This window comes from Dromiciops gliroides, chromosome 1 (genome assembly GCF_019393635.1).
Source record: "Dromiciops gliroides isolate mDroGli1 chromosome 1, mDroGli1.pri, whole genome shotgun sequence".
Taxonomy (NCBI): domain Eukaryota; kingdom Metazoa; phylum Chordata; class Mammalia; order Microbiotheria; family Microbiotheriidae; genus Dromiciops; species Dromiciops gliroides.
This window is the reverse complement of record NC_057861.1, coordinates 317038039-317062855: the sequence shown is the minus strand read 5'-3', so window position 1 is coordinate 317062855 and position 24817 is coordinate 317038039. Positions and strand designations below refer to the sequence as shown.

Below are 24817 nucleotides of genomic sequence, written 5' to 3'. Positions count from 1 at the left end.
ATTCAGTCTCTTCAAATTTGTTTTAAATTAAATCAAATTTTATTTATTTTGAGGGGGGGGGCAGCAGCTAGATGGTGCAGTGAATAAAGCACTGGCCCTGGATTCAGGAGGACCTGAGTTCAAATGCAGCTTCAGACACTTACTGGCCAGGTAACCCTGGGCAATTTGCTTAACTTCTGACTACCTCGGTTTTCTCAAATGTAAAATGGGGCTAATAATAGTACCTACCTCCTAGGATCATTGTCCAGTTCAAATGAGATAACAATTGTGAAGTTCTTAGCACAGTGCCTGGCACATAGTAGATGCATTTCCTTCCTAATTGAAGCAGTTAGGTAGTGTGCTGACTTGGAGTCAGAAAGACCTAAGTTTGAATCCTGCCTCACACTTACTAAACTGTGTAATCTGGGGCAAGTCACTTAACCTCTCTAAACTGCAGGTCCCCCATATGTAAAATGGGAGAAATAATAGCACCTACCTCACAGGGTTGTTGTGCAGATTCACTGAAATAATACGCTTTACATAAGCACTTTGCAAAATTTAAAATACTATATAAGTACTTGCTTTTATTATTATGGATAATGTCAAATACCTTTAGAAGTAATTATGAAGCTTTAGGGTTTATTTGCTTTTATAACAAACAGATCTATCTTTTCTGTTGAATTCCACAAACACTTACTGAGTAGCTAATATGTGCAAAACATTACGCTAGGTGCTAGAAATATAAGATGACAAAAATTACCCAGATGCTATCCCAAAGGTCTTACAGTCTACTCACTAGTAGGGATATGGCAGGGACCCACATAAATGTAATGGAAGGCAGATTGTGATAAGCCACAAAGGAAAGTTGCAGACAGGGTAGTAGAGGCAGTGTGGAGGAGTGGATAAAGTTCTGACTCTGAGTCAAATCTCACCTCATACTCTTGGTAACTGCATGGCCTCTGGGCAAGTTGCTTAATTGCTATGTACCTGTTTACTTTTCTGTAAAATGAGGGGGTTGGAGTCAGTGACCTCCAAATTCCCTTCCAGCTCTAAATTGTGATCTTATAGAAGAAATATGCTTGCCCAGGTTGTAAGTAGCAGAGCCAGGATTTGAATTCACATACCCAGACTCTGGGTTCAGCACTCTCGTTATAACAAACAAAAATCACTGAGATCCTAGGAAGGCTAAAGGAAGTCGGGTGTTCCCTAGATCACAAACAGGGATGATCTTGTAGCTGGCACAAGAGAAGCTAAGGAACTAGTCATTCTATTGAATAAAATCTATAAAACTCCCATTGTACACTGAACATTATCTTAGGTTCTATGGGCATGTATGACCACAGCCTCTGCCCTTGAGAAGCATTTAAGCTAGTTGGGAGACAAAATGAACCACGTATACACGTGTGAAAAAACAACCACCCACAGGAGACATTGAACACTGAATACAGAATGCATGGGATGGACCATGGTGAGGCAGTTAGGGGAAGGGAATGCTCTGTGGTCTGGGCTGGTTGGGAAGGTCTTACCGGACAGTTTGCTCTGGACTTTTATAGATTTGAGAGGTGGCCCAGGCTCAGGGCAGCTATCAGGCACAGTGGATAGAGCATCAGACCTGAAGTCACGAAGACTCCATCTTGGTGAGGACCCCAAACCCTTACTAGCTGTAGGTGACTAGTTGGACAGGTCACTTTACTCTCTTTGCCTCAGTTTTCTCATCTGTAAAATGAACTGGAGAAGAAAATGGCAAAGCATTCCAGTATCTTTGCCAAAAAAAACCCAAATTGGGTCATGAAGTGTTCGACACAACTAAAATGATTGAACAGCAGCCAAGTTAAGATGCTAAGCATTTCATAACATAAGAGCCTTGCTCAGGAATTGGGGATTTAGAGCTAGAAGGAACTTGAGAGGTCATTGTGTCCACACACCCCTAATTTTACATATGAGGAAACTGAGGCCCAGAGATGTAAAGTGTCCTGCCCTGGGTTACACAGCTAGGAAGTGTCTGAGGCAGCATTCGAGCCCAGGTCTTCCCCCAACACTTGATGCCCTCTACCACTTTTCAGAGCTGGTTAGACCACAAGTGTGTCTTCGCCCAGGGCCCAAGTGGGAGTTGGGAAAACAGGCAGTCAGAGTAACTGTGTGACCACATTTTATCACCAGCAGCAAGCTGGGCAGGCTGCCAGCCTCAGCCCCTCCTGTCACAGTCCAGAATGAATACAAATACTGGCCACATTGAAAACCAAACAAACAAACCTAATTAGCGAAGAGAAAGTGTTGTCCAGGGTCAGGGATTGCTCAGGAAGTACAGTTAGCTCTGGCTGCAGCCATCGCTTCCCACCTCTCTCTAATCTGTCTTAATTAGAGAAAGAAAATAGGAGACGATCGCGGGCCCAAAGGAGTCAGAAGAGTACATGACCCAAAGAAGTTTTCTTTTGCAAAGACACAGGCTTGGAGAACAAGGATCAGAACTGTCTTGTTGTCATTTCTAGTAACAGTGGAAAGCACTTGACTGCTTCTAAGTCTTGTTGGTAGGGCGCGCTCTGCACATTTTGGCCTGCTACGATGCTTGTCTTTGAATCTAAAATAGAACTTGCAGAAGTCCTGTTCCACCCCCTTCTCATTGTACACATGAGGAAACTGAGTCCCAGAGAAGGGAAGTGATCTCTACAAGGTCAAACATCTCCCAACTCCCACTGGCTGTCTCCCAAGAATGGGATGCTGTCTGTTCTCATTTCTGCTGTCTGGATTCCCTGGCCTCCTTCAAGTTCCAGCTAAAATCCTACCTTATCCAGGAAACTTTTCTCTATCCCTCTTGTTTGTTTGTTTGTTTTTTGCAGGCAATGGGGGTTAGGTGACTTGTCCAGGGTCACACAGCTAGTAAGTGTCAAGTGTCTGAGGCCGGATTTGAACTCACGTCCTCCTGAATCCAGGGTCAGGCTTTAACCACTGCGCCATCTAGCTGTCCCCTCTCCATCCCTCTTAATTCTAGTGCCATCCCTCTGTTGATTATTTTCACTTAATCTTGTATATAGTTTATTTGTACATAGTAATTTGCATGTCGTCTCTTCCATTAGATTGGGAGCAGGGAATGTATTTTTACCTTTCTTTGTATCTCCAGTGGCTGGAACATAGTAGGTGCTATATAAATGTGAGCAGTTATTATGATTATTAACCACCAGCTCTATGCCAAATGATGGAACTCTACTGTGGAAGAATGTAGGAGAAGAAGAAGATGGTTTGAGAGAAGCCTACAACTTTGCCGAGGAGAGAAAAATACTGTGAAACAGAGAACAATATAAGACAGGATTTAAGTTTGGTACAAATTGTAAATACTGTAGGACAGGGGTGTCAGACATCCCTATGCCCTTTAATTATATAGAACACAATCACAATTATAATTTAATAATGTAATTAGATAAAAATCTAATTGGGAAATATTTAACAAAGTTAAATTAAAATACATTAAAACATAATGTGAAAATGTGGTTTTCAACGTTAGTCTCCAGGGATCCTTATGTACAGTTTAGTTACCCCCCCCCTTCTTCTCCCTTTGCTGTGTGCATTAGATCAGAGTAGGCCAGACTCATCCAGCATCATTTCATGGCAAAGGTAGGGATGGAACTTGGAGTCTGTGGAGGTTTTTGATGGGTAGAAGGGGAAAAGAGTGTTTCTCTATTTTTCCCCTTGAAGTTGAACTTGAGTGGTTTCCATAGCATATGGGGGATGGGAGCAGAGAGCTTATAGGGGCTGGTAAAAAGCTATCTCCCTTTCCTGAAGCTTCTAGGCTGCAGGTTTTCCAGAGGGTGTGGACAGCACTTGGGGCATTAGCCTTGGCAATGAGCAGGCACAAAGGTGGAAACACTTCTTGGGTGAGAGGAGGCTTTTCTATCTTTGGCTGTGGTGTAATAGTCAAAGAACTTGAGTTTGAATCGTGACTTATCTACCTACTGGTGACCCTGGGCAAGTCATTTTCCCCATCTAGTACTTGGCTGTCTTATCTATAAAATGAAGATATTAGATGATTTCTGCTGCTCCTTCTGGCTATAAAAACTTTAGCTCCATGGGCCGAGACCCTGAAGAATGAAGACCCTAAAGAACTGTGTGTATATGTGTATATATGTATACATGTATGTATGTGTGTATATCTACACATGTGTGTGTATAGACTTTGTCCAAATTTCTTTTCTTGTATTGGAATATTGTTATGTCAAATATGGCTTCTTTAAGTAGGTTATTAACTAGGACTTGACAATGTTCTGTAACACAAAGATGTTTATTATGATGGTATGATCAGAAAGGAGGCTTGATCTCTATGTAATAACTTTCTTTCAAGGAGTACTTAGCACTTTTACCTATTATCACATCAACTCTTAAGGTAGTAGGAACACAAACAACCTGGTTCAAGTGATTGGTCCTGAGTAATTCACTAATTGGGACAAAGTGCCTGATTTTTAAAAAGATTTCCCTAACCATTGATATAACTATTTAACGACCTATCTCTTTCTCAGTCAAGGCTACAGTCCAGACACAGGTCTGAATTAATGTTCAATTTTGTAGTTTGGGGCTGGAAACATTTGTTGTTCAGTCTTTTCAGTCATGTTTGACTCTTTGTGACTCCATTTGGGGTTTTCTTGGCAGATACTGGAGTGGTTTGCCATTTCCTTCTCCAGCTCATTTTACGTATGAGGAAACTGAGGCTAATGGGGTTAAGTGATTTACCCAGGGTCACACAGCTGATAAGTGTTTAAGGCCAGATTTGAATTGAGAAAATGAGTCTGGTACTCTACCCATTGTACCATCTAGCTGTTTGTATAGTAATGCCTATGTGCAGGAAGCTACAATAATGTCTGGATATTGCTGTGCTGTATATCAATGATGTCAAACTCAAATACAAATGGCTCCCTGTGATTGGCCTATTGATTTAGAAAACCACAATTTAACATCATCTATGTTGTATTGTATTTTTATTTATTTTGTTCAACATTTCCTGATTATATTTTAACCTGATTCTGGCCACAAGTTTGACAGCTCTGCTGTATACCACAGAAATGTCTGGTGTTATAATAGTGCAGGAAACTGCAATGTTATCTGGGTGTTACAGTACAAGAAACAGTAATAAAGAATGCCTATGGGTGAATATACAGGAAACTAGAACAATGTCTGGGTGCATACAACAGCAATGTCCTGGGGTTACTGGCTAGGAAATACTAGTCAGGTACAGGTGTTACTGTTAGGGAAACTGCAATAATGCCTTGGGACCTGGGCATCCCTGTTCTGGAAGCAGTTGTACTTATTGCCTTGGAGTTAAATGTGCACGAGGAGGCATCTGTAATGTCCGGATGTCTCTGTGTAGTTGAAACTGCAATAGTGCCTTTTTATGCAATTAAAACAGAACTCAGTTTACACACACCTTTCCAGGAATACATCTGTTGTGTAGCTCAAGGCCCACATGTTACAAAAACCATGACTGTTTTTAGAAGGGGGCAGAGAAGGGGGCTCCCTCAGCCGTTCCTCCTATTTACTTTTCAGTTTCCTTTTTCTGCCCCTGGTGACTGTCAGATTAGCCCCCTCAGGGGTCTTCAGGCCAAAAAGAGCTTTTAAGGTCCCTTGTTGGACATGCTACCTTGGCGGAAGTCGTGTTTCTGTGTTTGTCTTCAGCGTTTGTTAAGCACTTGCCTGGTTGGGATTGTGGAGTCTTTGTCAGCTCTTGGGCATGTATATATTCTCAGTTGCCCCGGTGAGGTGACATTGAGCTTCCCTGGGATCCTCTCTTTTCTGTCTGCCAGCTCAGGAGGAACAGCCAAAGTTTCACCCCCTGAGGTGAAAGCTGAAGATTTATATCCCTGTCTCTCCTCATCGCCCTTGAGCTACATCCTGATTTGAGGCGGTTTTATTGTTATGGCTTATTTTTCAATCTCAGGCTTGGCTGTAGACTTGCCATCTTTAAGTAATTGCCCCGCCCCCTCGCCTCAGTAGGGTCCAGCACCCTGCGTAGCCCTTTGATTACAAAGTAGAGTCACTTTAATTAGCTGGCAAGCATTCCTGGGTCCTAGCACTGTGCAGAAGGAGTTACATGAGAAACAGAAGACAGGATCCTTGTTCTTGAAGAAGAAAGCAATGAATTAATGGTGACAACAGTAGAGGATTATGGGAAATAAGCTTGGTATGATGGTGACTATAGAGAAAGCCTGTACAGTGGAACTTCAAAGTCTAGGCTGAGGAATTTAGAGATGGGACAGCATAATTCAGTTCTACAAACATGTATTAGCCACCTGACATGTAAAAAGTGCTGTGCCAGTTAGAGGGAGGCAGAAATTTCAAAAACAACAATACAAATAACAGTTCCTATCCTCAGGATATTACACTCTACTAAAGGGGTATGACATGAACACAAATAATTATAATATAGGGTCAGATATGATGGGGACAAAGGAGTGATTCAGCTGAAGTGCTCTGAGAAAATTTGAGGAGGCAGGGCAGCTAGATGGTGCAGTGGATAAAGCACAGACCCTGGATTCAGGAGGACCTGAGTTCAAATGTGGCCTCAGACACTTGACACTAACTGTGTGACCCTGGGCAAGTCACTTAACCCTCATGACCCTGTGAAAGAAAGGCAGGAAAGAAAGGAAGGAAGGAAGGAGGGAAATTTGAGGAGAAAGAGAACATTTTAACCTGAGATAACAAAGAAGAAAAAGGGAGGGAGGGAGGAGAAGGAGGAGAAAGAAAGAGGAAGGAAGGAAGGGAAAGAAAGGGAAGGGGAGAGGGAGAAAGACAGAGACAAAGAGAGAGGGGGGAGGGAGGGAGGGGAAGGAGAGAGCTTCAGTAGGAGAGATGGTTACTTATTTACTCTTATTTACTCAGCCTGTGTGACCTTGGTTTTCTTATGTGTAAAATGAGGGAGTTGCATTTAGAGACTTCTGAGGTTCCTTCCACTTCTCTATACAATTTGAGAGCTCAGTGTGTTGTGATTTTTCTCTTCATCTTCTCCTTCTGATCCTGAAATATGTTGGTATCACTTCAGGGCATGGAGTGGCTGTTTGGGGCAGGGGCTGGGGTTGGGGTGGGGCTGGACTAGGAATCTAGGTAAGCACTGAGCTAGACAGGTCTAGACAAGTAAGGGGTCCAGGTCAGGAGGTCATCCGAAATGACATCAGAGAACAGAGTTGATGAGCTCCCATTCCAGGGCAGAGGTTGTTTTCACTTGGCTATTTTTATCCTGCTTGTTCGATTCAGGCTGCTCTTGGCTCTCAGATATTGTTTGTGGCCAAGGTCAGAGAGGGAGACCTAGAATCATGTTATAAAAAGGGACAGTAATGGGGCTTTGATAGTATGAAGATGGAGCCTTCTAGACTCTTTTGATCACAGAGTTGATAATTGAGTAGGGCTTGTGTTCATGACAAGTAAGACAAGTAGGAGCTAATTAGTCTTCTTGAGAAGATTTTCAAAGTATTTGACATACATTACTTCATTTGATCCTTACAGTAATTCAGTGAGGTAGAGATTTCCAGTATTATTATCTCTACGTTGCAGTTGAGGAAACCGTAAAGTTAAGTGACTTGTCCAAAGTCATCTGACTAGTCACCAAACCTGGACTTCACCTGAGTCCTGCCCCCGAATCCAATATTCCTTCCATTGCACCAAATATTACTCCTCTGCTTCTCTGCTGGGGATACAGGTAGGTGTTTACTGAGTAGCATAGGTATATAGTAGGTGCTTAATAGATACTTATTCATTGATTGGTCTAGCATTGGCCTTATAGCAATTGGTCAATTCTCCAAAATGAAATGATGCTGGGGGCAGCTAGGTGGGCGAAGTGGATAAAGTACCGGCTGTGGATTCAGGAGGACCTGAGTTCAAATCTAGCCTCAGACACTTGACACTTAACTAGTTGTGTGACCCTGGGCAAGTCACTTAACCCTCATTGCCCCCCACACATGAAAAAATGAAATGGTGCTTGCTCTCAAGAAGCTTGCATTCTATCAGGGAAACAACATGTACAAATATAAGGACATATAAAATATATTCAAAAACAAATGGGAGAACTTCAGAAGGGAGGTATTAGCATCTGGAAGGGTGCACAGAGGATTCAGGAAAGGTCTTATGGAAGGTGTGCTGTAAAGGAGCCTAGAGGTTCTCATAGGTGGAGAAATTCCCGTGTAGAAACGATTTTCTTTTTCTTGTCACCTCCAGTGGAGGGGCATGGTCAGGATCGTGAAGGTACTAGAGATGAGGCTATAGTGGGATCTGTTGAAGGAACTGGGCATGTCATAGCTGTCTAAGTTTCAGAAGGGCGCTCACATACTCATTCTGCTTGGCCGGAATGGGCAGGGAAGCAGATCTCACATTGACGTGAGGAAAGATTTACTATCGGCTAATCCCAAAATGGAATGGGGTGACCTTGCCACGTAGTTATTTCCCTTTTGCTGGAGCTTTTCAAGTGGAAATCGGGTGGCTACTTGTCCTGGATATGGGAGATGGTGTTCTTCCGCAGGACTGGATTAGATCAGATGCCCTTGAAGCTTCCACTCTCATGATGACATTTCAGTTTTGTGAAAGCCAGAAATGTATGCCATAGAACCTTGGCAGGTGGTAAGTTAGGGGTTGTCTCCTAAAGGGGTGAATGTGAACTGGCCTGTTCTCATGCTGGGACGCTCTGAATAATGACTTCCTTCTCTATTTCTGTCCTCTCTTTTAGAATGGCAACAAAGACAACTCTGTGGACATGTTGGGGACTGAGATCTGGGCTGCCAATACCTTTGATTCTTTCCGGTAAGCTCACCTTTCTTCCTGTTTTAGGAGAGGGTGATATTCTTATGTTCTTTACCTCCAATCCCTCTACAGGTAGTGAATTCGGTGCTTTGCAAACAGATGTTCATCTTGCCTCCTTTCCCTCTTTTCTTGGAGGGGCTGTGGAAAGATAGGTACATGAATGCATTCATTGTTTTGTTTTTTTTTTGTTTGTTTGTTTGTTTGTTTTTTGCAGGCAATGGGGGTTAAGTGACTTGCCCAGGGTCACACAGCTAGTAAGTGTCAAGTGTCTGAGGCCGGATTTGAACTCAGGTACTCCTGAATTCAGGGCCGGTGCTTTAACCACTGCACCATCTAGTTGCCCCCCCCCCCTTCTTAACAAAGACATCTGAGCAAAGGTTGCATGGCCATTTCTCAGTTCTACTATAGAGGGAATTCTCTTTCTGTCACAAATTGGACTTAATGACCCCTCACTCTCAAGTCCTTTCCAACTCTGACATTTTGTGAGTTGGAGTTAACAGTTTCCACTGCTCTCATGATTTCCAGTGGAGCTATGCTGTGCTAGGTACAAGGAACAGGTTCAATGGGAGGTATAGACAGGGGCCCAGAAGTGGGACAGAAAATTGGAAAGGATATAAGGTGTAGATGAAAAAAGAGTGGTCAAAGAGAAAAAGAAATAGAAGCAGAAAGAAAAGGATAGAGAGAAAAGAAGATGTAGGTGAAGAGGAAAGGAAGAAAGAAGAAAATAAGAGGGAAAGGGGAAAAGCAAGGGGAAGTAGGGAGGAAAGAAAGACTGGAGAGAGAAGGTGAGGAAGTTACTCAGCAAACACTGATTAAGCACTTGCTTTGTTCCTGGCACTGGGTTGGGGGTCACAGAGAAAGAACAAAGTCTCTGCCCTCAAGGAGCTTAGATAGAAAAGATTAGAAGAAAAATAGGGAAAGGGAAAGAGAGAAAGAGAAAATATGGTATCTGGTGAAAGAGGATAGAGAAAGGGAGAGGAGAAGAGGATGTAGTTGACAAAGGTACTGTCACCAGTATGTGTCACCCCCACAGTAATACATCATAGGTTCCAGCCCCTAATTGAACTTCTCTCCCAGTGAGTCATTTAAATTATTTGCCTGGAGATCTTCCATATATATAGACCTACTTAGAAGGAAGTGAATCAGAAAATATTTCCCCTGGAAATGCAGGTTTTGTGGCCTTTGGGTTATTTTGCAAACTGGTATCAGAAGGGGCTAGCATTAGGCTTTCATCCATGACCTTAGGTCATGGAAGGAGGTCAGAAGATCCCAGCTTTCTGGTCTTGGAGCTCAAGTTCTCAGATCTTAAGACACCAACTAAAGTGGAACTCCCTTGGTACCTCCCCTTTGTCTGTTTTATAAACTGAGTATGAACCTGCCTAAGTAGGCCCCAATCTAAAACAATCCAGGCATATCTTTTTGCAATAGAATATCCCTGAAATATTTTCTGGAAATGGTATTTTGGTAGCCCAAATCCTGTTTTCCCATGAACTCCTTTATAATTTCAGATATTCCAGTGGACATTTGAACTGTATGCTCTTCCCCAAAGTTCTTGAACTTTATGACCTCCCCCATCTCCTAACTTATCTGTCCACTAGTAAGTGATCTGTAAACTCTTGGGGAAAGTAAAGAATCAGCCCCCAACTTTGGGGGGCTTTTTTTTTGAAAAGACATTTATAAGCTTGCCCTGTTTCTCCTGAGCAGACTATAGCGCTCTCTACATTCTACATGTATTGGATTCTATTCTGAGGGGCTAATCACAGGATCATTGAATATAAGAACTGTAAGGAACTTTAGCTATTATCTGCTCTGAAACCCTCATATTACAGATGAAGAAACTGAAGCCTACCACGGTGGAATAACATGTCTAAGGTCACATATACTTGAACCCAGGTCTTCTGACTCTAACTTAAATGCTTTTACAAAAAAAAAAAAAAAATATATATATATATATATATATATAGTAATGGTTGGAATAACGCCACCTGCTGGAGACTTACTGTAGAAGAGTTCCACCCATGAAGCGAAGGTCTTTGAGGGCAAGACCAGGAGTCTTTTCTTTGGCGTCAGGAAGTGACGCGGGCTATTGGGAGGAGGAAGGAAGAGACTGGCGCTCAGTCTCACTCTCTTTCCTGAAGACACTGGTGGAGAGGGGAGCTAGAAATGTGCTCTCCCTTCAATAGATAGGAATCTAGGCCTTTCTCTCTCTCTTTACCAAATTCTTATTCTCCTTAATAAATGCTTAAAAGTCTAACTCTTGCTAAAGCTTCTAATTTATTGGCGACCACTCATTAGATATTTTAGACAGTTTAGCTAGAATTTTAGCCCTTAACTATATATATATATATATATTAAACTTTTATTACCAGCAAGACACAAAGATAAACATCACACAGGTCCTGCTCACAAGGAATTTGAAGACATCTCAATAACTGATACAAAAGAAAATGTGATAAGTGCAAAGGAGAGCTAAAACCAAAGTGAAGCAAGAAATTTGAGCAAGGAGAAGTTACTTTCATCTGGGGAAGAGGTCATAAAAGGCTTCCTGATGGAGATGACATCAAAGTTGGGCCTGGAAGAAAGGGAGACCCCTTTAACTTGCAAAGATTAGCTGGAAAATGGACCATTCTGGGCCTGGCATGTTACAAAACAACAACAGTCTAGTTTTCCTAGAATTTAAAGTACATGAAGATGAAGAGCATAAGTTAAGAAAATTATATTGGAGCCATATTGTAGAGGGCATTGATTGCCAAGATTGAGTTTCTACTTTACTCAGTAGGTAATGAGGAGCCACAAAGCTTTTCATTGGAGAAATGATGTGGTTGCAGCAAAGAATTTAAAAGATTATTCAGGCTACTGTATGAGGAATGGATTGGAGAAGAGATTTACACATGGCCAGGAGGCCTGTTAAGAAGCCATTGTACTCTTCCTGCATGCCCATTATGTATCACACACTGAATTAAGGTAAAAATCTAGTCTCTCTGTGACTCATTGGACCCTATCTCTTTGTCATTTTCTTTTTCACTTTCAGTGGTTCAGTATGGAACCTGCAAATCAGAGAAGCTGGACTTGATCCAGTTCTACAGGAAGGTGTGATATGTCTGCAAACACCCTCTCCTGCACATAGACTGAGAAGGGAAACATTTTCTTGTGGGATTTATTTATTTATTTGTTTTTTGTGGCTAGGCAAAGGGGGGTATGAGAATGGTTTAGACAGTTCCTAGAGACTGTTTCTCCATAGATTCTCACGAGGAGTGAACTTAATTGTGTCTCCAGGAAGGGAAATCACATGCATCCCTTCCCTCTGGAGCTATGAGTTGGTAAGCCTAACTAAATCTTACCACCATTGGAGTCCCAGCTCAAATCCCACCTTTTCCATGAAGGCTTTCTTCACTGATTATTCCAGTTCACACCAATTTTCCCTTCCCTCCTTTCCGACTTCTCAGAGCATGTGGTCTGCCTTATTCATTTTTGCCTTTGGTCACATATAGTCAATCAACTACTTGATTGTGCATAGTAATTCATTGCCATAGAGGATAGTAGAAGCTTAAGTATTGGAAGGGACTTTGGATGTCATTTAGATCAACCTTCTAATTGTTTCATGTAGGTTAATCTTGTACCCCTATGTGAAAGATCATTAAATGCATTTCAGAATACTTAGGTGATCAGTAGCCTGGACTTTAGAAAGTAGATGAAGAATTTGGGAAACTGATCACAAGCTTGGCACACAAGCAAAATATAATAGTGTTGTAAGTATTCAGTTATCTGGACATATGTTAGAGCTCACTCTTTGTCAAGGCAAGATCCCCATATAACTTCGTAGATTATATCAGTGAGGAGACAATAAGGGGAAATCTGCCTTGTATCTGATTCTCACTATCAGGTTGGAACGGTTTGTCTGGGTAGAAATTATTAGAATATTTTAGAGAAGGGAACACTTTCCCCCTACAGTTAGTGATAGAGAAGAAGAAATGTGCATCTAAAATGTACCCTAGATTTTTGCGGAGCAGATTTTAAAAGGTTCAGAGGAAGGAGAAGTAGGATTCCACGGACTTAAGATTAAACAGGAAAAGTCAACCCATAGGAGGAACGGGATACTCTCAAGACTGTAATTCTGAAGATTCAAAGGAAGACAAATCCAGTGACAAGAAAAACACTGTCTGAGGAGACTGATGTGTATGCACAGGGAACACGCCAACCAACTTAGATTTTAAACTATTAGTTCAGAAGATGGAAAGCAAGGGCAAGATGAGTTTGAGAGTATGGCATGGTCCTGTAAAAACAGCGTCCAGAGTGCTACAATTCAGAATAAGCTAAAGTTGGTAACAAAAAAGGGTGGTTGGGTTATTGCTCGTTTTTTGTTGTCTGTTATAGCCATGGGAAATGATTGAAGGGAAAGATTAAGATCACCACTAGGAGTGGAAGGGCTGAGGATAACTGAGAGAGAGAACCCAGAACTTCTTGTTTCTTCCTTTGCTTCAGTTTTTTTCTGGCAAAGGGTATGTCTTTACTTTAGAAATGATAGAACAAATGTAAGCAAAGCAATGTTTGTTGTTTAGTAATTTTTCAGTCGTGTCTGACTCTTCATGACCTCATTGGGGGTTTTCTTGGCAAAGATACTGGAGTAGTTTGCCATTATCTTCTCCAGTTCACTTTACAGATGAGGAAACTGAGGCCAACAGGGTTAAGTGACTTACCCAGGGTCCCATAGCTACACAGTCCCACAGTATCTAAGACCAAATTTGAACTCGGGTCTTCCTGACTTCAAGCCTGGTGTTCTATCCACTATGCCACTCAGCTGCCCTAAGTAAAGCAATGGTAGAGGATTATTTAATTGGCCTTGATGAATTCAGTTCACCTGGCCCAGGTGTGCTACACCTTCCAGACTGAAAAATCTAGGGGATGTGATTGCTGTGTCCCTCCCTCATTGTTAGAAGTATTTGGAAAAAAGCAAAGAAACCAACCAATGGGCAAGGTACGTCAGAAGTGTTCCCTGAAAATGCTCTATCAGTTTTCAAAAAGGGAAGAGAATGGTTTGCAAACTATAGCACACAAAGCTTGACTTTGATTCCTGGAAAAATTCTAGAACAAGTCAGATAGTGATTTGTGAACATCTGGCAAAGGAAGTGGTGATTACAAAGAAATGGCATGAATTTATCAAGAGAAGGGCATACTTTATTTCCATTTTTGACAGAGTTTCTAAACTAACCTAAATTTTGGCAAAACCTTTAATAAAATATAATCATTCTTGTGGAGAAGATGAAGAGGAGATAAAAATAATGCAATTAAATGAATTGTGCCAGATTAAAACATAAAGCTCAGTGTAGTAAAGATGAACTTCAGTAGGGATAAATGTAAAATTTGGGTCCAAAAATAAGTTTCACAAGTATATGGAATATTTGTAAGTATAAAATCAGGAAGGAATTGGGGGAGGGGGGTAGAATGTGAAGCTTTTAGTGAACCAGAAGCTCAGTATGAGTGAGCATTATTTTGTGGCAGCCAAGAAAGCTAATGTGATGTTAGGATACATTAAGAGAACAGTTGGCACTATCACCTCTCTTATTCTGAATACTATCCTATTTATTTAACCTAAGATCCTATTTGCATTTTTGGCCGCCATGCCACACTGCTGACTCATGTTGAATTTTTAGTGTATTAAAATGGTTAGGTAAATCTATATTAACTGTGGTCTAATTCCATGCCCCCAACCCTTGGATTTTGACAGTTGATTTTTTTTAATCACTCTTTAGGACTTTGCATTTATCTCTGTTTAATTTCATCTTCTTATCTCCTGTCCAGTGTTCTATTCCATCATCTAATGGTTCATGTCTCTCATAAATGTAAGGGTTTGCTTTCTACACCTTTAACCTACTTAATGATGCAATTTTTTAACAGAATAGATTCAAGAGAAACACCTTTCTGTACCTCACTAGAAAACTCCTTCTGAGTCAACATCAGTCTATTACTTACTAGTCAATAGGTCCAGTCATTCTACTAGTCCCGAATTCTACTTATCTTACCTCTCTATCTTATATGCAATACTGTGAGAATATAGGTATCCTATGTCTGGAGGGGGAGCATTATTTGCCAGTTTTGTAACCCTAGACATTTACAAATTCTGTATCCCCTCTCTGGTTTGCTACAAATTCACCAACAGTGGCTCAACAACCAAAAACATTCAGTTCTGTCAGTAGCCTAATGTGTAATTTGACAAGACTTGATGATGATTTAAAGTTACTGAGGATTCTATAAAGCTTTTTCTTCCCCATCTCCTCACTTATCTTGTGTTTTAATTCCCCATTATCCATTTATGCTCTATACTTATTAGTATAGAAGATTATTCACCTTAGTAAAGGAAACAAGAAGCAAAATAAGAGATGAATAGTTCTACCTTCTCTCCATAATCCACAGTCCCTGATCCTTATCATCCCATCCACCTTGTGCCTCCTTTGAATTTTCTCATACCTCAAACTTAGAATTAAAGGTGATTTTATTTAACTATAGAATTTATCATGTCTCAGGTAGTTCTGAGCTCTAGCACTGCTTGACTCCCTTTCAAGAGGTTGCCAGCTCTTTGTAACATACCATGGTCCTCCCCATGAATGAATGGTTTTTAGACTTAGACCTTATACTTAAAGAGCTCGACTTAACTAATCAAGCTTTTATAATCATATAAATAAATTATAACTTATTAATCACCAACTCTGTGCCAGGCTTTGCTCTAGGCACTGGGGGATACTAAAATAAAGACTGAAACAATCTCTATTCTCAAAGATCTTATATTCCAAGAACCTACTCTGTGCCCAGTACTGGGTTAAACACCATGGGGTATGAAAATATCAGGAGTTAGCAACAGAAATTGGGGAGGAAAAAAAAGACAAGCATGATAGACAGTAGATGAGTATGAGAATATATAATGAAGAAATGGGATGTGTGATGTGGTCAGTTCAGTAAAGTTAGCAGTTTCTTGTGTGGCAACTTCAGGAAGAATGGAAAGAATTAGAGGAGTTATTTAATATGGGCTGGACTCATCAGGGAAGGTGGGATTTTCCAGAGATTCACAAGAAACTTAAAGGGATTCTTTCATTCAACCCCCTTAAGAGGCAGAGTTTGCAGATGGGAAAATTAAGTCATAGATAATGGAAGAGATTTAATCCATTATCATTGACCCAAAACATATCTTTTTCACATAGAGGTTAAAATGAAAGGAGAAATAAGGCCACCAAAGTAATCTACATATACTACACAAATGAGCCTTTTAAAAAAGAAAATCTGGTTGGGTGGATCTGAAGTAGGAAAATATATTTCCTACTTCCATACTCTGTTCTAAAGCAATAGCAACATTTCCTGGCCACCTGTAATCACTCAGCCTTACCTCTGGATTTTTGCAACCGGGCTTGCTGGTGTTCCTGGGATCAGCAGAAATTGGCCAGACTCTCGGAGTCTCCATAAAGATTCACAGCTCCCTGGACAAGTCATGGTTCACTTGAGTTCACCTAGGAGTAGCTGTTTATGACAGAGGAATGTTGCCATCTTGTGGCTTTGCCTAGAAACTGTGCCTTCCCCATGACTCATCTTGGAGCAAGAGTGCCAACCTTGGAGATTCCATATAGCAACAGATGTCAAGGAAATTCATCCCATTGGAGAGAGCATTGACAACAAGGATCAGCTATTTCAGAACCCACTCCTCTAACACAAACTTCAAAAGCTCTCAAATAGTTTGCATAGCCCTGGGGCACAATTTCTATCCATCAGCCATTTGTACAGAATTGATGGTTGGTCCATGGCTCTCTGCTGCTCAGAAGAAAGCAGAGAAGACTGTTACTGTCTATGAAGCTGATGCTAGTACATTCTGGTGACAAACTGCCAGCAAATGCAATGGAGAGAACACTTGCTGTGGAGTCAGAAGGCCTGGGTTCCAGTGCTGTCTCTGATTCTTAACTATACCTCGGTGACAATGGGCAAGAACTTAACTTCCATGAATCTCGGTTTCCTCAGTTTTTTAAAAAAGGGGGGGAGGGGGGGAGGCAGCAGGGTTGGACTAGATGACTGCCGGGGTTGACTCTAACTTTACATCTCTGACTTTACACCTGCCTTCCCTTTTACAGCACCTCCCTACTCTTCTTCTCTGACTTTGCTCATTGTTCCCATCACCTGGAATGCGCTCTCCACCTACTTTCACCTATCAAAATCCTACTCTTATTTTAGGGTCCAGCTCAAGCAATGAAGCCTTCCTGATTATCCCAGTCAGAAATGATCTCTCTTCCTCCTCTTCTGAAATCCTGTAAGCCTGGCCAGTAACAGTGGATAGGCTGTTGGACCTAGTAGAGTCAGAAAGACCTGAGTTCAAATTGTGCCTTAGATACTTCCTAGACATGTGACCCTGGACAAATCACTCAACCTCTCAGTCTCAGTTTCACCTAAAAAAAGGTGGATTATAATAGCTCCTGTCTCATAGACACTTAATAAGTGCTTTTTATTAAGTGATTTGGGGGCAACCAAGTAGCAAAATAGATAGAGCACCAGTCCTGGAGTCAGGAAGACCTGAGTTCAGACACTTACTAGCTCTCTGACCCTGAGCAAGTCACTTCACCCTGTTTGCCTCTGTTTTCTTATCTGTAAAAGAGCTAGAGAAGGAAATGGCAAACCAGCCCAGTATTTTTTTCCAAGAAGACACCAAATGGGGTTATGAAGAGTTGGACACAATTAAAAAAACATTGATTGATTTAATATGTCCTATAAAGTCATCTTGTTATTATCGTAATCCTGCTTGTCAGCACTACAGTTTATTAATTTCCCTCCTAAAATGTGTCACTCAGAGATGACTATAATCCTCCAGATATGATTCAAACAGGGCAGAAATACAGAAACATCATTATTTCCTAATCATGTAGATTGTTCATTCAGGCTATAAGATTACATTAACTTTTTTCATTGCCACATCACATTTGTCATCTTTTATTTGCCTCAAGGCCTAGCACAGTTCTCTGTGTAGAAGAGGGACTCATGAAAAAACATTGTTTAAAAGAATGAATGAACTGATTATCCAAGATTTGGAAAGGAGCATTAATTCTATTGATTAGGATTGAAACTGTTGTGAGATTACTTGTTAGTTATTTCGTAGACTAGAAGAGATTGTGCTATTGCTTCCCTTATAAGACAGGTAGATAAAGCAGCGTTCACGGCAGTGATATGTGTGTGAATGTGTCTCTGACCTAACAGTACCATCCATCCTGGACACCCACCCACTTACCCAAGAATAAGAACATTCAGTGCTTGTGTTCCGGTGGTTAACGAGCTATGTAGTAGTTTATAGTCAGGCCAGGGAGAAAGGGGAGGAGAAGATGCAAAGGGCTCTAACAACCCCTGAGTAACTAAGAGAATAGTAAAGGCAGCAAGACTAAACTTTCTGTCTTTCTGTCTATTAAATGGACTAGATTTAAAAAAGCAAAGGAAGGAAGGAAGGGAAGGAAGGAAGGCTAGTTTTGGAACAAAGAATAAAGGAAGAATGGCTTGGGAGGAAGGAGGGAGGGAAGGAAGGAAGGAAGGTAGGTAGGTTTGGGAAGAAAGAATAGAGGAAAGAGGGAGGGGATGAAGGAAGGAAAGAAGAAAGGTTTAAAAACAAAGATTAAAGGAGGGTTTGGGAAGAAGGATGTAGGGAAGGAAGGAAGGAAGAAAGAAAGAAATCAATCAATCAATCAATCAATCATCACAGCATCATTATCAACATTGGTCAATCAGTGAATTAATGCAGGCTTGGTCTACGTTAATAGAGGCTTACCTTCCAGGAATGAGGTTGGGACAATGTCTCTGCCCTAGGCAGAGCCCATCTGCAGTACTGTGATCATTTTAAGAAGAATATTGAAAAACTGTCGAGCATGAAGAAAAAGGCCACCATAATGTTGAAGGGCCGTTGCTCCATGCATGTGAGCGTTGCTTCAAGGAATTAGGGATGTTTAGGACATGGAAGAAAAGACTTAGGGAATAGGTGATGACTCTTTTCAAGTATCCAAAAGCCTGTCTTGTGGTGGAAGAATTAAAGTAATTCATTTTGCCCCAGATGGAAGAACCGTTATCCATAGATGGGATAATGTGAGGAAAACCTAACCACAAAGCCACAATCTGTGCCTTGTGAGGAGGTCAAGCCTTGAAGGCATGTCGGCTGTGAATGGGCCTTAGAGAGACCATCATCGACGAGGCAGAAGCCTGCATCCTATAGAGGACTCAAATGATTCCTAAGAATTTTGGAGAGGGGAGGGGCAGCTAGGTGTCGCAGTGGGTGAAGCACCAGCCCTGGATTCAGGAGGACCTGAGTTCAAATCTGGCCTCAGACACTTAACACTTACTAGCTGTGTGACCCTGGGCAAGTCACTTAACCCTCACTGCCTGGGGGTGGGGGGAGGGGGAAGAATTTTGGAGAGGGTAGAATATGACTTTTTTTTTTAAGTGAGGCAATTGGGGTTAACTGACTTGCCCAGGGTCACACAGCTAGTAAGTGTTAAGTGTCTGAGGCTGGATTTGAACTCAGGTACTCCTGACTCCAGGGCCAGTGCTCTATCCACTGCGACACCTATCTGCCCCTAGAATATGACTTTCGCACAAGCTAGAAACACCCCCCCCAAAAAAAAAAACCCACCTTTCTCTTTTGTATATTGTGCTTGCTACATGGAAACAAAATGGAAGTTTTCATTTTTTTTTCTCTCTCTCTCTTGCTTTTGCTTCTGACTCAGGTGTGGAAAAGGGAAGCTGGAAGATGGAGAAGGAATCAACTTGAATGACATAGAGAAAGTCCTCCCTGCCTGGCAGGTACGTTCCCAGATAGGTGGTGCCTGATGTTAGAGGCCCCCATTGGTGAGGGGTGCTGAGTGAGCCCCATTGTTTTGAAAGTCATTCAATAGTGATTGTTAGAGCTCTGTATGCTGTCATATGTGATACCTGTTTTGTAACATCCTGACAATGCCGTTTATAGTTTTTTGTGAGAATGATAAAATTACATCAATTACCCTGTTTGGGGTAATGGTTCAGAGAGAGAGGGGCAAGGAGGAAGGAGGAGGGAGGAGAGAGAAGGGGGCAGGGCATGAGAGCACATGTAAACAGTGACAAGGGATCATTCAAATGTACCTTAGGCCTGAAATAGGTGAGGCTGGGGCAGCCACCTCATTGATGGAGCATTTCCCAAGCACAGTACTGGAGTGAAGGGACTGTTGTTACTATTTCTTAAGTGGGTATAATTAGTTTTTCATCTTTTAAAAAATGTAAATTAACAGATTACCTGCTGTCCAGGGGAGGGGGGAGGGAGGGGAGGGAGGGAGAAAAATCTGAAATTGTAAAGCTTGTATAAACAAAAGTTGAGAACTATCTTTACATGTAACGGAAAAAATAAAATACCTTATATGTTAAAAAAAAAATGTAATTTGTCACTAATACATCTAGTTGCCTGTGGTACTTGGTAAGCCTCTGGAGCTGATTTGTTTCCAATTTCTGAATCAGGCCAAACTCCAGCAGGTGGAGAGAAGCTTGCAAATACACATCTCTGTCCCCTCAGAGGATCTGAGGATTCACAAAAGCAGCAGTAAATGCTTGCAAGGGGGTGCATAGTTGTCCTGCTATGAGTCATTCAGTGCAATAGGCAGTTCTAGAAGGGATTATCAATAATTGTCTTGTTCATCCTGACTCCCTACCCCTTCATACCATGGGCATATTTTATTTTATTTATCTTATTTATTTAATTTATCCTTCCTGTTCATCCTTTCCTCATCTTTTATTTCCTTTCCCTTTATTCTTTCTCCCCCAATTTGTGCCTTAGATATACTAATGATATCCAGAGGCATTGCTTTTTGACCCAACTGGAGGCCTTTGGACCAGAGATGTTACCAGCCTCTGGCTTTGTAACACAACAAGCAGGGCTGAAGTGCTCTCATGCGTTGAGAGCTTCTCAGACATTCCTGTGAGGTTGCCAGTGACAGTGTTATCAGCTTTGTCTCCCAGACTAAGGATGGTCTGCCCTGCTGTCTTATCCCAGCTTCCTGTTTCTGGTTTTGCTTATATCCTTAGGCTACTGAGCACCATCCCTACAAGTGAAGGTGAAGGTGCAGGCCTGTTGGCCCTGCCTCAGCCTGTCTGTGCCATCCCGGGCCCCTGTGGCTGACCCTTCCTGATTTATACACAGATGATCTAGTCTAGGGATTCTTAACCTGGGGTCCATGGACCAAGCTCCATGGATAGACTTCAAGGGAATGTGGAAGAGGAAAACATCACATCTTTTATTGTCCCTAACCTCTAACTGAAATTTAATATCTCTTCAGTTATTTAAAAACACTATTCCAGGGGTAGCTAGGTGGTGCAGTGGATAAAGCACTGGCCCTGGATTGAGGAGGACCCGAGTTCAAATCCAGCCTCAGACTCTTGACAACTACTAGTTGTATGACCCTGGGCAAGTCACTTAACTAAACTCATTGCCCAGCAAAAAACAAAAACACCACCACCACCACCACCACCACCCCACCCCGCTATTCTGAGCTTTGTTGTACTTCCAAAGGGAACCTTGACACAAAAAAGTGAAGGAAGAACCCCTGATTTGGTCTACCCTTCACTTTATTTATTTATTTATTTATTTATTTTAAATTTTTCGGGGGGGGGGGCAATGGGAGTTAAGTGACTTGCCCAGGGTCACACAGCTAGTAAGTGTCAATTGTCTAAGGCCGGATTTGAACTCAGGTCCTCCTGAATCCAGGTCTGGTGCTTTATCCATTGCTACACCTAGCTGCCTCAACCTTCACTTTATAGATGAGAAAAATCCAAGGCCTAGGGAGGTTAAATTGCCCAAGGCAACATGGCTAGTTAGCAGCAAAACCCAGGTGTCCTTGTTCCTGGTTGTGACCTTCATAGGCTGATTGTAGTTCAGTGACCCTAATTAACTGACAAGTATGTTTTGAGTGACTACTGTTTATATAGCCCTGAGTGGATACAGTTCCTATTTTTGAGATATTGTTTTCAGAATGGATTTTTTGGTACTAGCAATAAAAGTATTCTGGGAGAGACCAGTATTAATCCACAAGCATTTATTAAGCATCCACTGTATACCAGGTACTATGGTTGGCCCTGAGGCCACAAAGATAAAAATTAAAATCTGAGGCAACTGCATATTTAATTTCTCAGTTGAAAATCAAATATTCATATAAGCAGGATATCTCTGACTTTATAATCCCCCACATAGCCCAATATCAAACCCTATTTATCCACCAAAATAAGCTACTTCCCAAGTACGGAGGATTTAAGAGATACCAGTGAGCTCTCAGTAGAAATCAGGAGTTAAGCCTAGGTTTTAATTTCCTTGGCCTCTCTTTTCCTGGTTATTTTAATTTTCTCGAGAATCTCTGTCTGGCAGTAAGTGGGAATTTTCTTTTACATGTTTATGAGTGGCAGGTACTCATGTTCTCTTAGCTAGGGAGACAGGGGTCAGGGAGTAAGTCACAGGGCATTTGAAGCTCAGTAGTAGGTCTAGGTAACAGCCAGTTTTAAAGAGGCAGCCCTTGACTATCCTTGCCAATTTATCCTTGGCGAATGTGATTTTGCCCTGTTCAGAATGACTATAGATCTCATAGGAATTCCACTCCCCAATGATACCAGCACCTAAAAAATCCAGACATTTTCTTTTCTTTGGGGAAAAACTGCTGGGGAAGGAATTATTTAATGTAGGATTGTTGTGGCTGGAAAGGTCATGTCTAGATTCTTGTCCCATCTCTTCCATAAGGAAGACTACACTAGTGAGGGAATTCACTGTCCTTTGAACCCCCAGCACCTATTGTCTATTCCACTTATTTGGTGTCTAGTATTGACACTAGTTGCTTTTTCCTTCACGTATTGCTGTTACTTCCATTCCCCCTTGAGAGCAGAATACCGTATCATATCCTTTAATATCACCACCAGTGCCTAGCACTGCCTCACCCATATTAAGTGCAAGTCATAATGGAACATAGAAACTCCTCACAGGCAGGCAGGGACATGATGGAAAATGTTTAACAACCAACTTTCTGAAAGGGGAAAGTGTGTATATTTTTCCCAATTTTAATTTTTTTATTCTGAACTTAAAAAAACAAAACAAACATTTATATAACTTAGTGGAATACAAAAAAAAAGATTGCACATGAAACTGCAAATCTATCATGTACCACTTGCTATTCCTTTTCAATATATAATAGTTATCATGTAATTTTCTTTTTTCCCTCCTTCCCCCTCACTTTAGAGATGGCTACATTAGACACAAATATGTATGTGTGTATGTGTGTGTATACTACATACATATACACACAAATTTGAATTTAAATATTTGAATGTAGAATAGTTTTACATATATATATGTATATATATATGTAAAACCATTCTATGTATACTTCTATTTATCAGTTCTTTACTTTTGAGTTTAATTGGCATTAACATTTTCTCTATCACTTTCTTAATTCTAGATAAATCAACAAAACAAACCAAGCCCTGATTTTGAGGCCTTTGTCAGCTTCTGACCTGTAAATGCTTGCACCAAAACTTTAACAATAAGCTCCCAAGAAAGCTCCTGGTAGGAAATCTAGGTTCCTAGGCTCCTGCCACTCCCTAGCCTTTCTGAGGCTCAGTTTCTTTATCTGTAAAATATGGATAGTAACAACTGTCCTGCCTCTTTCACAAGACTTTTGTAAGATAAAATGATATATGTGTGAAAGGATTTACCAACATGGGATTTAGACCTTAATGGATCCTGGTGCTTTTTTTTTTTTAAGTCTAACTTTCCCAATTTTACAAATGAGGAAACTGAGTCCCAGAGAAAGGAAGGAGTTTTCCTCAAGTCAAATGTTTACCCAGTTATCAGTACAGTTGCTCAAATGCTCACTTAGCTGAAATGCCAGTGTAGACACTCTTGGCTTCCTTTTGGACCAGAAGAACCTCTCACCTCAAGGGTGGGAGGGGAACAAGGGCCTAGCAGCCCTTTTTTTCCCCCCAAATCACCCTAGCAGTCTTTTTTTTTCCCCAAATCATCCTAGAAGTCTTTTTCTTTTTTCAAATCATCCTAGCAGTCTTTTGCATATTTGTCTAGTATTGACTTGCATAGTCCTCTAACACTCTGTGTGGGACATATTTTTGTGACTCTTCAAACCAGGAAGGAGAAATAGGCCCTACACCTAAATTTGCCAACCTTCAAAGCCAGCCTATGGACCCGCGTCTGACATGGACTCATTTTGTTAAGGGGTGCATGGTCTAGCCTGCCACCTGGTGGGACCTCAGAATAACTGCATCCACTAATGATGAGAAAGGCTCAAAGGGTCGAGCTGTGTGCTCCACTCATTGGTGGGATGGAGTTCAAGTTTCCATCTCGCTGCCTCATCTTCATTTCATGGCAAACTACCCTGGGTCCCAGCACCAGCTGTCTCACTTGAGGCCGACCGGTTTCTAGGTGAAAGGGAGGATGTCTTTAAAGGAGATGTGGTTGATTCTCAATAAGCTTCCATTGTGATGTTTCAGCAGCTGCAAGCTATTGCAAGAGCCTCCTTTCACCTTCTTATCTTTCTCTAAGAGGCTGTAAGAGTTCATAGAAATTTGTTCCTAGATTAAGAACCAGGAGACATTCATTAGAGAGCATTGAGATCTACTGTCAAAAGATTTGGGTTTAAGTCTATGCCCTGCTATTTGCTACATCTTGTGACTTTTGGCAAATCACTTCTTTCTGAGACTTTCTCCTCATCTGTAAAATGGTAGGATTAGACTAGGTGTTCTCTAAGGTGTTTTAAGGAGACAGAATCATGTTAGACTTGAAGTAAAGGGGACCTGGCTTCAAATCACTCTTCCACTTACCTATGTGACATGGGGAAATTTACTACATTTTCCTTGGCTTTAAAATAAGGAGGTTGGATTAGTTGCCCTCAAAGGTCCTTTCCATCTCTCTAACTCTGTGATTCTATGATTCTGTGATTTTTTTCCAACTTGAAAATCTAATGATACTGTGATTCCCATCTTGGCTCTACTACAAGCTCATTGTATCAACTTGGGTAACTTGCTATTGACCTTTCCTGAGCCTGCCTGC

General features: G+C 41.4%; 1 protein-coding gene across 4 annotated transcripts in view; it reads left to right on the top strand.

The window, feature by feature from the left end:
- The window catches only part of CTIF (cap binding complex dependent translation initiation factor), a 509051-nt gene that overhangs the window by 160838 nt on the left and 323396 nt on the right, over positions 1–24817 (top strand). For all 4 annotated transcript variants that reach the window (XM_043966134.1, XM_043965952.1, XM_043965891.1 and 1 more), the window contains 2 exons: positions 8675–8748; positions 19479–19554. In XM_043966134.1, coding sequence (XP_043822069.1) covers positions 8675–8748; positions 19479–19554 — 150 coding nt within the window. The remainder of the gene's footprint in view (positions 1–8674; positions 8749–19478; positions 19555–24817) is intronic.